General features: G+C 35.8%; 1 protein-coding gene across 3 annotated transcripts in view; it reads left to right on the forward strand.

Annotated features, from left to right (window-relative positions):
• The window catches only part of LOC108734333 (protein neuralized), a 57,561-nt gene extending 42,063 nt beyond the window's left edge, over positions 1-15,498 (forward strand). For all 3 annotated transcript variants that reach the window (XM_018465849.1, XM_018465848.1, XM_018465847.1), the window contains exons 2-4: positions 11,677-11,849; positions 12,159-13,649; positions 14,373-15,498. In XM_018465849.1, the coding sequence (XP_018321351.1) occupies positions 11,677-11,849; positions 12,159-13,649; positions 14,373-14,618 (1,910 nt within the window). In that variant the 3' untranslated portion in view covers positions 14,619-15,498. The remainder of the gene's footprint in view (positions 1-11,676; positions 11,850-12,158; positions 13,650-14,372) is intronic.
• The last annotated feature ends 269 nt before the right edge of the window (positions 15,499-15,767 follow it).

The raw sequence follows: 15,767 nt of genomic DNA on the forward strand, positions 1-15,767 counted from the left end.
AGAGCCCTTGATCGCTTGTTTGTTTTGTATAAAATCTTGATTGTTTTCATGCATTTTGACAATTATACCTAGACACTGGTTGTAGTTAACATTAACGAGATTCTTTCTGTTATTTCCCACATACTAACGTCTTTGAACCCAGAATAACAGCAAAAAAACAGCACCTGCTCTTACGATTCCGGAAAGAGAGGGTGGACAAGATTATACTTACCTTTGCATCTACGGATATATTCCTTGCAGTAGGTAAAAGGGGGGGGAGGACAATTGGGTCCCTTTTCTGACGGAAAAGGGAGGCCAGTGAATACATAAGGTAAACAGCTGTAGATAATAACAGGTTTTTATGAAAAATACGGTTTCATATCTATTTTCTAAAAATACAAGGTGTTTCAAAGTCAGCATACTGCACCACTTATTTGTAAACGTAAACTAGATACAATAAAAACATTTTTGTGCCTGTAACTCAATTCCACGGGAAAAATATTTTGGAAAGATTGACAGAATCAAGCAAGACTTGATTCAGCCTCTAATGCTCTTGGAGTCGTTAATTTGGAGCTTTTGATTTTAATTGTGTGAATAACGGAAATGTGTGCATAAATAGTACCTTTATTGTAGTTAGGAGATTCCGTCAATTATTATGGGAAATGTTTTAGTGTTTGATCATCAAAAGGAAGCATCCGAGGTAGTAAACTGGCTCCCGTGACGTGTGGTCCGGATTTCATTCATTACTTGGCTGGTTTAAAACAAAATATCAGCGGTCACACTGTTACACACGCATCTCTTGTTAAATAAGCGCGGCGTTTTCATTGAAGGCCGCGGAAGTGACTTCCGCCGACGTTCAAGAACCATGAAATGAGTGACTGCTGCTAAATTTGCTTGTCGCTGCTTTAATTCTTGAGTATGTACACACAAATACGTACAAGTCGGTATCTACATTAACATAAATAAAAATAAAGCACTGCAGTGGTCATACAGTCATCATCAAGAGATCGTCAGTCCTAATACTCGTTGGACACGCACCTCCGCACTTTCTTAATCCTGAGCTAATCTTTGCATTTCCCTAAAACTAGATGTTTTTTAGTGTTTTCGTGGAAGAAGGGAAATCTTCAAAAGACACCCAGCCGTCCGTACGACTGGGTAGTGTCGGATTCCCGAGAAAGATGTCCTCGAAGCTACCGACTAAAACCCCTCTACCTCAGGCTGTTATAGGATCAATTAAGGTCCTCTTCAGCCGCCTAAAACTAGAACAATCCATATCCTTAAGTATTTGCGAACAGTAATTTAATTTAGGTTTACCTCTACCCCTCCTAACTTCCTTTTCTGTCTCTATTTCTCTGATTAGACCTTCATGCATGAGAAGGTGTCCTGTTAACTTATCTCGCCTATTTCTTATTGACTTCAAAGTCGTCTGTTCTCTTACTCTTTCTAATACATCTTCACTTCTAACCTTCTCTATCTACGGTATCCTCATCATTCGCCTGTAACACCACATTTTGAACGCTTCTGTTCCTCTATTTCTTCTAAACGCAAATCCAAATTGATCTTCCTCTAATAGTTCTTCCGCCTTTTTTCCATCCTCCTCTGTACAATTCTACTTAAGGTTTTTGACGCATGGGAAGTCATACACTACACCGTTTAAAATACACTAAAACATTCAGTTGACCAGGGAGGGTTATCTTTTTTTATAAAACGGGGATACTCAGGGAATTGCCAGGCGGTTTTCATGTTTTAATTGAAATCTGGGACCTTTTCATCTGATAAATGTACCATACCGGTGACATCTCCATCGATTTGAATTTAAATTGAATAAAAATATTATGACATTATGAGCACAACTTGAGGATGAAATTTTTATCAATTAAACACATGTATGATAAGTTTAGTAATTCAGTAATCACCGTGATGTACTTTAAAGTTACAAAAATGTCTCTTCTGTTAGTTCTCAGTTTTTACCTTTTCTTATACGATATACCACCAGGTTATAGGTACCATTTTATATGGTACATTGTACCAATCAGTTCTGACACCATTATAATTTACCTGCGGGAAATTACCGGAGGTACCTAACTATAGAAACTGTGAGATTCGGAAGCCCATCCGGTTTGTTTTCTTATGCATGCATTTGTATTTAAGTAAGTACATACATGCGCATGCCTGAAATGTTGACCTGGCATACTACTATCAGATCTGAAAAATCACTTAAGGATTCAGAAGAAAACGTGATCTTCTTTTACGTTATTTATTCACCATTTGTACCTGTTTTACGTGTGAATCAATTCTTCTTAAAATTTCGAGTTAGATAGATTCGAAAAACTGCAGTCATATTTTGTACCTCGTGTACATCACAAATTTCTAATTATTATGCTTTAGACATTAGAAACGTTATTTGCAGTGAGTAAAAATTATTTTTAAGTTGAATCTCATAAATATAAGTGACTACAGATTCATTTAAACTTTATGTCAATCATTCATACAATGTTATATAGCTCTAGTTTTTAACCTAAATGTTTGAATATTAAACTTTACGACAATTGCCACGTTCTTTATGTTTTCTTAGCAATAATAATACATTTTATATCTATCTAAAACACAAACGGTTTTTCGTTTAGAGTGAATAATATCACTGGCATTTGTTGCTCCATATATTTTTGAATTGGGTCAATAGCGTTTGCTTAACGTATAAAATTTGTTAAACTCTCAGATGCTTGCTTTATTTATCTTTCTTGCGAAGTGTGTTGATAAACACAAGTTAGATTTTGATTCGCCAATTTTTGCAACATGAAACAAGAAGTTGCCTTGTGGTGGAACTTCTGTTTATTATTGTCCCTCTTATTTTACGTATTTATTTGATTGCTTCCTACACGAAACTGCAAAATCATGTAATAATTCTGTTTCGGTCACTAATAATAAACGATTTTAATTTTTATTCATTGAATTGCAGAATGTTTCTGTAGCTGTTTTGTAATAAATATTTGGAATGAGATTTATTTAGCGTTGATCTCGTCATTGGTGCATTTGTTATTGAATTCATCAGTGATCCATACTGGAGATGCACCAAGTCGTAATTTTGCCGGGTATGCGACAAAACCACTGCGGTTCTGGTTGGCTTTCTATTAAATACCACCCTCACCAATGCCCCAAATCACATTAAGTCCCGTTTAAAGAGTCGTTTAAACTAAACCAAAGAAATTTTGATTTGTTTGACGGAATTTTAACAAGAAGGTTTAGTTGGAACCGTTAAGACGAGCCTATAATGTTTATAAACATTAAAAGTCTGGAAAGTGGTAAAACCATATTAATAAGTTATTGTTAATTAACCAACAGGCAGCAGAAATTGTAACAGTTCGGCCTTTCACTAGAAAACTAAACACAAGAACTTTTTTTTCTCCATCTTGACTTATCTAACTTAAGGTATCAAAAATCCATCCAATAATTAATAACTCATTTTATAAAGACGTTTAAGTTGAAGAAAAATCGATCCAGTTTTTCATTTGGTTTTTTGATAATATTAGAAGTGTGCACTTAAAAATGAAATAAATTTTTAATTACCTATTATACCTTTCATTTTATAACCAGGGGGCTGTTGCGTTTTAATATCTGATTCCTTGGCCTGTAATAACGTGGTGATTGCTAACCCTGGCCCAATTTACACGCACCCATGTTAACATCATCTCATTATAGTTTAGATTTAATGATCACTGAAAAGCGATTTAAGATGCTCAATTACACAGGATTATGAGACGCCTGAAACAGTCTGTTTATAATTTTTTCAGGTCGTTGATGATTTTACGAATCCCGTTAACATTCGCTACATTATTATCTCACAAGTACCTTTAGATATGTGTTTTGTAATGAAGCCGTAAACGAACGGGCGTATATACACAGTGAGGTGTTAATTTTTTGACTACCTACCTAAAATATTTCTAGGATAATGCTGTCAAGATCAACTTCTTCATGCCCTTCATGACCCGAAGGAATTCAAACTTAGTATAGTGTATGCGAAGCAATTGTTTGTAATTTTCTAATTCAATTAAAGACCAAAAAGGTGCAATCGTTTGCACCGCTATAGTGTTTCAACTGCAATCTTAAGGAGTAATATAATACAGTAGATATCGGCTATAGTGACTTCGGTTACAACGCCGTAACGGTTATTGTGATGACATTTAAAAGTCCGTACAGAAATAATACTTTTTATAGGAGATTACTATTGTTTATAATGACATCGGCTATTGCGGAATGCGAAAGCAACATAGGGACGGTAAATGTAGTGAAATTTTGGGCCAAATTATTATTGTGTAATGCCGGGGAAGTAGGTATATACTGAGTTTGGTAGGGGAAAGAGTGTTATATATATATAAAACTCAATTTCTTACTATAATTCGTTACATTTGCGAGCGTGAATGTTGGAATAATAAAAGAAAAGTATATCACATTAATATCGAATGTGTTCATGGGTATTTGAAGGCTTTTACTTTCTGCATAGAATCGACGTCTCCTGGGGTTTGGCGAGTGTCACTGCATGGGGTGGTCGTGGAAACGCTAGCACTTGACGTAGCCACCCCCTGGACTGTAATAGTATTACAGATGGCGTAGCTATTAATCTCTTTGATAAAACCAACATGCATAACCATTTACTATGTCTACACGATTCCGAAGCAAGTATTTATACTCTACGGAGAAATAGAGAGGCTTAACTCCCCCACATTATATCATACCAGTATTTTCTTCGTTTTATACGAAAGGGGAGATTTGTTATCCTGTTGTTAATAATAGGGTTGTACGCGGTACAAATGTACTGAACATGTAGGATTAACAGTGAGTTAAGCAGTTGTAGATAAATATGAAGGTTTAATACTTATGTTGGACAAACGCGTAGTATGAAATACCTAAGAATTAATCTACCAATTAAAAAATGGGCTGAATCTATTACCCATAGGTAATCAAGATTTAGTTAAAAATGAAGCTCTTCAGAGATGAATTTTTGGCTTGTACCTTGTACAGTTCTTTGTAATAATATTAATTAACCAGAATCGGTGTAGTTAAATATTTATTTATAAAATGGACACTTTCCGAAGAATAACACCAATTGTTTGCTACCAGAAGGCACTCTCCAAGTTCTTTCTAAACAAAATATCATTTGCCGGTTCTTAAAATGGGTTGGAATGTCAAATTTACTGTATTTTTAAATCGTTTTGATAAACAGTCGTCCTAATAAGTACCATTATTGTTTGATCACTTTAAATTCTCGTCACATCTTGTTGACGCTTCCTCAGACACTTAGAGCGGTGCTAATGAAGTAAATGATAGCCAAAAAACACACAGCTTTCAGGGGACGCGATCGTTAAAAAACTACCCAAAATAAACAAAATGTTAAACAGGCTTCGAGAAAACCATAATAAAAGAATTATTCATACATACAATACATCCATAACGTTGTTAACACGACGGAAAGTTTGTGTGCTTAGCAGTCATTACTGGCGTTTGTTTAAAAATTCATCTCGTATAATACCCATTTGTTACTACATATTGAACTTATCTTTTTTTGTATATGTGTACATGCTATACGTATGTGAGACATTTGTTCACAGAAATACTAATTATGTAAGTGTTATTAGTTTAGTAGGTATTCCGGGAACAATAACAAGAAAAGCGTAACCTGTAACCGCTGCACCCCTTACTATTATTCGGTTATCTCTTTTCACTTTGTTTGTACTCCTTATGAAGCATTTCTTAATTTAACAAGGGTATGTTTGCAATAATTAATTTTTTTTATACATCATTTCATCATCATCATCATCATAAAGTCGTCAGTCCTAAGACTGGTTGGACATGCACCTCCACTCTTCCCTATCCTGAGCTAAACTTCGCATTTCCCTATAACTAGAACAGCCCACATCCCTAACTATTTGCGAACAGTAATCTAATCTAGGTCTACCTCTACTTCTCCTAACTCCTGTTTCTGCCTTCATGTATGAGAAGGTGTCCTACCAACCTATCTCGCCTATTTTTTATTGACTTCCATAGAGTCCTCTGTTCTCCTATTCTTTCCAATACCTCTTCATTTTTAACCTTTTCTAGCCACGTTATCCTCATCATTCGCCTATAACACCTCATTTCGAACGCTTTTAATCTTTTCTTTTCCGCCGCGCCCACTGTCCATGTTTCGCACCCGTACAACGCCGTGCTCCAAACATACCTTTTTCGAATTTCTAAATTAACCGTTCGCGAGCATAGAAGTGACTTCTTTTTATTAAAGGCGACACGACCCTGCGCTATCCTCTGCTTTATATCCCTACTACTCCTTCCATCCTGTCTTATCTGACTTCCTAGGTATCTAAAATCAGCCACTTCTTGTAATTTTTCGTCTCCTATCGTTATATTCGCTCTTTCCCTAGTTTTTCTTCCCTTGCATACCAGTATTTTAGTTTTACTTTTATTTATTTTCATTCAGTACCGATCTGTCAGTACCGCTTCCATTTTATTTAAAGCTATCTCTAGGTCCTCCTTGCTGCTATATCAACTGCAAATCTAAGCATACTAATCTTTTGCCCTTGCACATCTATCCCTACACTTGTAGTGTCTTTAATGATCTCGATCGCGTCTTCGATGTATAGATTAAAAAGTAGCGGTGACAGTGTGCATCCCTGTCTGACTCCCTTCCTAATATTTACTTCTCTGCGTTGCATCCCTAGCTTTATAACTGCCTGTTGCTCTTTATACAAACTAAGAATTTACAATAAGAATACATTTATACATATTATAAGAATTCCTTTTGGCACAGCAGCTTAGTTTTTTCAAATAGTAAAACAAGTAATGTGTTTTTATATGTAATGTATACTGTCATTAAAAAAAAAATAATAAAAATTAGTTGAACGACTGTTAAATCTTAGTCAAACAATGTAGTGTTGTATTAATATTGCGTTTTAAATCGCTTTTTTTCTCTTATCAAATAGTGCACGACCTGATGAACTAAATTTTTCTCGTGTGAGATAGTCGTACATATAAACAAGATAATTTTGCACCCACATTTTGTGTACTTATTAACGAATAGTGAATCCGTGGATGACAATTTTAAATAGCGTTAAAGCGTTTTCCATTATAATCCTTAACGGTGGCTGTTATCTATTCATTTCCGCAAAACAATAAGAAATTGTCTGCTATTACAAAAGCCATTGTAGAATTTTTGCGGTTTTGTAACAGCCACAAAACACAGGAAATACAGACGACAAATGTTGCATGAACATTAAAATTAATGTTTTGTAAAGATAAAAGTGAAATTGACACTCATTTTTATTATGAGTACGCAACTAAATTACATCAGTGGAAAACTGTTCTTTTATATTATGCTGGCTGGGGTACTCGGATTCGCTCAGGGAGTTTATGGGTAGTGATTGTGTGGTAGATATATAAGGTACATCGGTGGCCAACACTCATACAAAAAAGGGTTCGAGTTCTACTACATTCGAGAGTGTTCTGGAACATTCCAGGCTTTTCGCTAACATTCCACGACATTCCACAATGTCCGGGTATGTTCCCGAACGTTGAAACCAATAGGTAGTTCCACCCATACAAAAAAAAGGGTTTGAATGGTCCACAATGTTCCAAAATATTCGGCAACATTCTATAGTGTTCTGGAATGTTGTGTAATGCTCTCGAATACTGTCCAATGTTTTTCTAGAGGGCGAAACTTCCAGCCGTTTTATCTTCAAAAGCACGTGCTGCAGGAAATAACGGGAACCTTTTTCATGGACCACACCATAAAACTCCCCTGATCGTAGCGGCACGTACACTGTACCCTTTCTTTTATAATATATATTGATTATTATAATTTAGCAGAACATCTCTCAAACGCATATTAGAATAGAATTATGAAACAGGCAAATCCTTATTAAAAGGACCTATGAACATAAAAAAGCTAGAGAAAGTGATCCTTACATAGAGTTTCTGATTTTAATTTATTTTTCCATCGAATCTAGGTACTCGATAATTTCGGAAACCAAACTTACTAAGTAGTTCACATTGTCTTTTTGTTATGCGAATTCGTTTTTCTTGGTCAGGGATTGGCAAGTAATTTTAGGTGCGATCCGGATATTTATGAAAATCTATATCGAGGTCCAGAAGAAATATATTCCTTCCTGTGGTGCTCAAAGCTCAGACATACTTTGTTCTCTACAGAAAAATATTAATAAAATATTTTATTTAAATAATTGACTGTCCATTTTTTGACCTACCGCGGTCCGGACCTGCACCATGTCCACCAGTTGCCAAGCGTTGGTCTAGGTATAAGATTGGTACCTAAACTCCCTTTGCAATGGTCTTTGAACGGGTTCATTTGAAAAGTAGACTCAGTATCCTAATAATTTGGAAATTTTTAATGCATATTCTTGAGGCATAGTAATATTTTTACGTAACAACCTGATATTTTATTTAATTATAATAATAAGTAACAGATACACTTGCATGTCAGTTAATTCACAAATTCAAATATAACTTTTCAACAAGCCATACGTATATTTATTATCTTAATTTTAACATAGTCTGCAGCGCATCATTGGTTATTAACACTGGATTTGGATCCGATTCATTAACTTACCACTACCATCGTAATTATTTTCACCTTAATTCGACCAGAAGTTTTCCTATTATCGACGACGGTACATGTATAAAAAAAGTTGTGGGCCAATTTTCTTTTCTTTTTTTCGTCACGCTACTATATTTTAAGCTCGTATAACGGCAAATAACAGATACGTACAACAAAGCAGTTTCCTCGTAATGTACCAATCTACTACGTTCAGTAAAACGTGCCTACATACTACGTGCACTGTAACACTGCAGTGGGACGAAGATGAACGCTCGAATGAGAAAAGGAGCAACAACAACAGTGAGAGTTGTTAATTCTTTAGCAGCATCTCAGGTATGGATTCCGGGCCGTGGGAAACAACTTTGCCGGTATATAAACTACAGTTGACGAGATTAATCAACCTTCCACAATCCCCCTTCACTCCTCGGGCCTCTGCACTCCTCCGTCGATCATCTTCAACACAATTTTCCGGAAAGTTTCGACAAGAAGATGTCTTTTTCTTCATTAGTCGCGATTTTTACTTTTTTTTTTCAAACCAATAACAAATAGTGATTAATCTTACAATTAAAATCTGCCAAATAAACGAACACCACATGGCATTGTGACAAAACTCAACTTGTTATAACGGGCAATCGTAATTTTGCCTATTAGTTCTGGATTAATACTTTTCTTAAATATAATAGGCTAATTTATACTGTTCCGTCCTAATACCTTTCTATATTAATTAAATAGTAGATAAAAAACAATTTTGTAATTTTAAGTGTGTAAGGGGGTAGATTATGTAGGTGTTGAAAACTGAAAAGATTGAATGAATTAGTCGTAAAATAAAAGTGTAAAATAAAATACGAATGGCACTTTTTTGCGTAACTTTTTATTCCCAAAATAATCTTTAGGTAATATCATCGTAGTTTGTGGTGTTCTTTATTTTTGCGTCTGTCAGTAGAAGAGACAAAAATATATTTTTTTCGGGATTATGAAAATCTCAATAATAATAATAATTTGCTCACTCACTTGTTTTAAACAAACAAAGCTTCTTCTCCAGAACGCTTTGCGACCAGAGTGTAAAGCTGTATCCAACTTTGGATACAAATTCCACAAAAATTTGTTTCTCAAAACTGCAGGGAGATTATAATGATACCGTACATCGGCTTCCTTTGCAGTCTTGTTAAAGCAAACCTAACAGTGAAATTGGGTCAAATTTTTTTTTATGTTTTCGTGGAAGAGGTGAAATCTTCAGAAGACACCCAGCCGTCCGTACGACTGGGTAGACATGGGTCAAATCGACATCTAAGTCATTGGGGCAATGATGCAGAAGAGATTGAGATTTTCTGTGACTCTTAAGCCTGATGGTTTTTTTTCCAAATTTTGTCATACTTATGTTATAATTACGATTTAAAACGTGCTTCAGAATCATGGATGGTGTCAATCATTTTCTAATTTGCGTCATGTTTTTTAGGTTTTCCCGATTCAGATCACTATAGATGCAGATAATTTCCTCATTTTCAGTTATATTATTTCTTTATGTCGTTTAATTTTACCTCTTTCCATCACCTTCTAACATTTCCTCATCTAGTTTCATCATCTTTAGTTTTGGATAAGTAAAATGGTTAAATGATTTTTATTTGGTTTACGAATGATAAGTTAGTTATCGAGACTTCGCGGTTTGCCTAAACCACCCCGTATGTCAAAGACTGATGGTCGTTACGGGTGTTATTGTTGGCGACGGTTTAACAATCGGTCTGGCTTCCGGTAACAACCGGATACGTAGTAGTTTAACACGTGTGTACAAGATCGAATATAATGCGAGAGCGATGTTCCCCGAACAATGATATCGCATTACCTTTACTGCGTAACAAAGTAAAGAAAGTTGTTATTAATTTATCCTCACATATTTTCCACCTTTTTACTTTTTCTTGCCACTCGTACACCCTTGGGACTGCACAGAATAATAACAAAATAATACAGTACAGAACAACGCACTTCCGCAGTCTTCATAAAATGTCCTCAATGGCTGTGACATAAACGACTTTCAAGTAAAGCATTATTTTCGTTAAATTTTCTTTTTGGTAAATATTATGAATTCACTTTTCCTCCATTCTTATCTCTATGTGGGAATCGGAACCATCAATCATCAAAATCAATAAGGTAGTTGCTTCAACTTTTAGTTAGTGACAATCTAATCATAACATCGACGAAAAACTACATATAATGTTTCGCCAAATATTAACTTCATCAGACCAAATTGAAATATTTCATACAATTTTTGTTAACTTTGATACCTACATATGTTTCGCCAAACATTAACTTTATCAGGACAAAAATAGTTGCTTCTGAATATTATTTCTTAATAAACTAAGTGAATAAAACATGATGTATTAATTTCCCTCCCCTTTAAGTTTTAAAAGCTTGTAAAAACACCTTCTTGTTTACAACCTATTCGAGTATTTTTGTAAAGAAATAACTATTTTCCCCTAATGATGCTAATGTTGGACGAAACACATACGTAGAAATGTACCAAGTTAATAAAAACTTTATGAAATCCTTATAAAGCCTTTTATTGCCCATAAGATAACAAAATATACGTTAATTCTTATTATCTGGTCTTTTGGTAGACACTTATGACATTTTGGGATGAATATCTGTATTTAAATGATTCGAAAGATAAAATTGTCTGAATATATCTGCTGATCATTTTTGCTGGTGGAATTTCTTATACATGAAGCCGAAAATAGTGTGTAATACCGGATACCTGGGGGCAAGCACCCCAACGTAGCAGTTAGGGTGACGACGTTGCAGCTGTCTCCCCATGCCATATTGCAGATATATACCTCTATATTACACCTGGAACGTGACCTCAAATGATAGAAAATGCGTATATATAATGTGAAAACACATTTCACATATGCTTTGGTACGAATTTTTGCTAGAATACTTTACCAAAACAACAAAAAAATGACCCCAAAACCACTTTTACCTTTAATATTAAAAATTGACCATTCGTTTCGTTTTGGTTGAATGTTTGCTTCCTGAACTCATAATATGTATTCTATTAAATCTTCCGTTTCAATTTTTGCATGGAGATATTCTGTTTCTTGCAGTGTCTAGGTCCAGTTCGCACATCGGAGGGACCAACAACTTACCCCCTTTACTTTTTCACAACGTCCACGGAGAAAATATAAGAATATCGAGGGATGGGACGGTTGCCCGACGAGTTGAAAGCTTTTGTAAAGGAATTGCTTTCAGTTCAAGGCCTGTTAAAGTCAACGAAAAGGTATGTAGTTCAATAGTAAAAGACTAAAAGTATACTACATTATTGTTTTAATATCTTACATTAATTCTCTTAAAGATGAATACCCAAAAATTAAATTTTAAGATACAGGATCAAAGCATTATTAATGAATGATATTACTTCTCCATCATCGCCTTAAAATAGATTGTATGGATAACGCGACAGATATATCATTAATGTCTAGATCTATATTTTTAATTTTTTCAGTAAAGTTTCATTATTATCCCTAAATTTCCAGTTTCCCTAATTATATTATCGAATGGTCTAGGATTGTTTTTTCTTTCGTTTCAGGTATGCATAAAATTTTTGGAAATTTCAAACAACTGGAGCGGCGTTATACGTTTCGGTTTTACTTCTAACGATCCTAGTACTTTAAGATTCGGTCTTCCTAAATACGCTTGTCCAGATCTTACGAATAAGCCGGGTTACTGGGCGAAAGCCCTCGCTGAACGTTTCTGCAGTCAGAACACCGTCCTTTTTTACTACGTTACCGCGGCAGGCGACGTTCATTTCGGTATAAACGGGGAAGAAAAGGGAATTTTCTTCAGCGGAGTAGAAACTAGGGGTCCCATATGGGCTCTCATAGACGTTTATGGTAATTCAACCGCAATCGAATTCGTCGATATTCGTCATCAGTTGAACAATAACCGTCGCAATTTGGCTCTGAATGGGGGCGACACGACCCCCGATGAGGTCGATCGTATCGTCTATCCCATGCAAGCCGTTCACATTCATCCTCGCGAAAACGACGATGTTCACGTACCCTCTTTACGTTACCAACCAGCTAACCTCAATTTTGTTCCTGTTCCTTTGCATCGAACAAAGGGTCGAAATGTTAAATTTAATAGTAATCGAAGTATGGCATCTCGAACAGACACAGAATTCTGTCAGGGGTATGTCTTTACTCCGAGGCCAGTTCAATTAGGCGAAAGGATGGTCATTCAAATTCTGTCCACCGAGTCTATGTTCCAAGGTTGTTTAGGTTTGGGTCTCACTTCTTGCGATCCCGCAACACTTCAACCCAGCGATCTCCCAGACGACTCGAACTTCCTCCTAGACAGGCCGGAATATTGGGTGATAAGTAGGGATTTTGCGAGGCACCTCAATCGTGGCGATGAAATCAGTTTTTGCATTTCGCCCAGTGGTGAGGTTCAAATCAGTAGAAACGGTGGAACCCCTTCCGTTGTTATCCACGTGGATCAGACGCTTAGGTTGTGGGCTTTTTTTGACATTTACGGGTCCACGCAACGTATTCGAGTTTTGAGCTGTGTAGGGAGTACGTCTCCCGTTAGGAGCAATCCGGACAGACGTATCGTATCGCCCACATCCTCCGAATCCATGAACAGCATCAACTGTCAGTCAGAACTAAGGCGAAATTCGGCTAGTGTTCAGCAAAACAACTCTCGATTGTGTTGCGTTACGCCAGCTGATGTTCAAGTGCAACCTAGTGCTAACGGGGGTGCTGTACTTTCCGTTATTCTTCCTCCTGCTCATGCAAGCATCATAAACCAAGAGAACGCCCGGGTTGCATCTCATCACTCGCATCATTCGTCTCAAAATTCCGTTTACAGCCAAAACGGTAACAATCATTCTAGTCATCATGGATCCAGCCAACCTGGTGGTCACGCTCATTCCAATCACCATGTGGTTGCAGCTACCACCGCAGGACCCTTGTCCCCATCTCTACCAAGTATACCAGCTGTGGTTCATCCCTCTTTCAATGCAGTTGCCCCAGTACCGACCGCTACGATGCTCTCTACCTATAGCAACACCTACATAGAGGTAAGTTTATAATCATCATAAGGTCGTCAGTCCTAAGACTGGTTGGACACGCACCTCTACTCTATCCTATCCTGAGCTAATTTTCGCATTTCCCCAAAACTAGAAAACCCACATCGTTAACTATTTCGCCTATTTCTTATTGACTTTCATAGAGTCCTCTGTTCTCTTATTTTTTCTAATACTTATTCATTTCTGGCTTTCCCTATCCATAGTATGGTATTAATTATGTGTCTTAGTCGGTGGCGGCAAGAGACTAAAGTCACAGGGATATTCGCGTCTACACAGGTCTTTCTTATTAAAAATAAATAAGTTTGGTTCTTGTTAATCTCTAAAAATAATAATGGTGAAACTTTGAGCTTATGTTTAGGCATAGATAACTTTTAATGATTTCCAATGGGCCTTAAGAATACGTTAAGTCATTTCTTTAAAAATTCCATAAATGTATATTGACATTTGACAAGAATGATAAAATTTGGTTAAATACGAGCAGATACAATCAATTGCTCCAGTAATGATAATCATTTGTATCTATGCTCTAGGTCTAGGATTATTAATAATGTGTAATATCTCAGAAGGAATGAATTAAAGTGAGAATTGTGTAGACCAATGATCAATTTTAAATGCTTTTGCGTGTCATATCAATATGCCGCCACTGATATTATCTTTAAAAATCATCCGAAGTATGATAGTTGGTTGGTTTTATAGCATTTCTTTTACTTTCAGCCAATTTCTGGAAGTGCTTATTCGACGATACCACCACACCACCGTTCAGAACACGAGCGTCCTACTGGCGCTGGGGCGGAATGTACAATTTGTTATGAGCACCCTGTAGATTCGGTGCTGTATATGTGCGGACATATGTGTATGTGTTACGAGTGCGCTTTGCAACAGTGGCGGGGTAAAGGGGGCGGACATTGTCCCTTGTGCAGGGCCGTAATAAGGGACGTCATACGCACGTATAAATCGTGAAAGGACATCAATGTTTTTTCGAAGTGCTTCCACTTTGAAGATAGCGGATTTAAAAGTCTGAAAATGTGAAATAAATTAAATGAAAACGATGAAGAAATTAAGAATATAATTAATTATCTATCGCGCGAATAAGCATGGGAGTCCTCGAATCGTTACTAATTAATACTTGTTGAATAGTTATTATCTTCTACAGTTTTAATTTTTTTACCAAAGATCTGTTAATAAGCTCGAAACTAATATGAGAGGTACGACGGAAATGTAGTAATTGTGTGAAACAGCAGCGAGTTAAGAATAGTCAGACGAATGAAAGTGAAAAATAGTCAACTTTTGAAGAAATGAATTCTAAACTTATTTATTTATTTATTTTATTACCCGTGAAGTTTGCTTATCTTTGCAAAGAAGAGATTTATCTAAGTTTATATGATATAACGGTACGCGTATAAGGATATTATTATTTAATTAATCCATTTTTTTTATTACTATTACTGCTATTATTATTTCGTAATTATCCACCCTGTTAAATTAACGAATATTTTTGTTTGTAGAATTTAAGAGGCAATCTGTTTGTTATAATTTTAGCTAGAACGTTGGGCATTGGTTGTTGGGGGTTTCCGATAACATTCCTAAGATATTATATATTTAATACCAAAACGTCGTTGGCCAGTCAGGCACTACCAAATTTTTAGTCTTATACTTTTACTATAACTGAAAGAAAATATTCTTCGACTTTCGAAAAATTCGTTCAATGAAATCGTAGTTTACAAACGACCTATTTACACATAGATAGAGTTTCTAGTCATAGGAATGAGCTGATGTTAGTAAATAAAAATAAAAAATATTAAATTTGCCTTTCTGTCTGTAAATAAATTGTTACAACTGGTGTATTTTTTTTGTTTGATTTCAACAACCGATAAAGAAGAATTACTGAAAATGGTAAGTAGGTACGTTTTTATAAACGTATCAGTATTTTTTTTGTTCCCTTTATTCCCTCATTCCTCTCAATTCTGAACCAAATTCACATTTCCCTAAGATTAGAACCTTCTACATCCCTGACTGTTTCCTCCGATTCTATTTACTCCTTTTTCTACTTTTAATTCTTCTCCAATCAAACCCCTTATGTCTGAAAATTATTCCTATTCTTTATTACCG

This window comes from Agrilus planipennis, unplaced genomic scaffold, assembly GCF_000699045.2.
Source record: "Agrilus planipennis isolate EAB-ADULT unplaced genomic scaffold, Apla_2.0 scaffold83, whole genome shotgun sequence".
Classification (NCBI taxonomy): Eukaryota; Metazoa; Arthropoda; class Insecta; order Coleoptera; family Buprestidae; genus Agrilus; species Agrilus planipennis.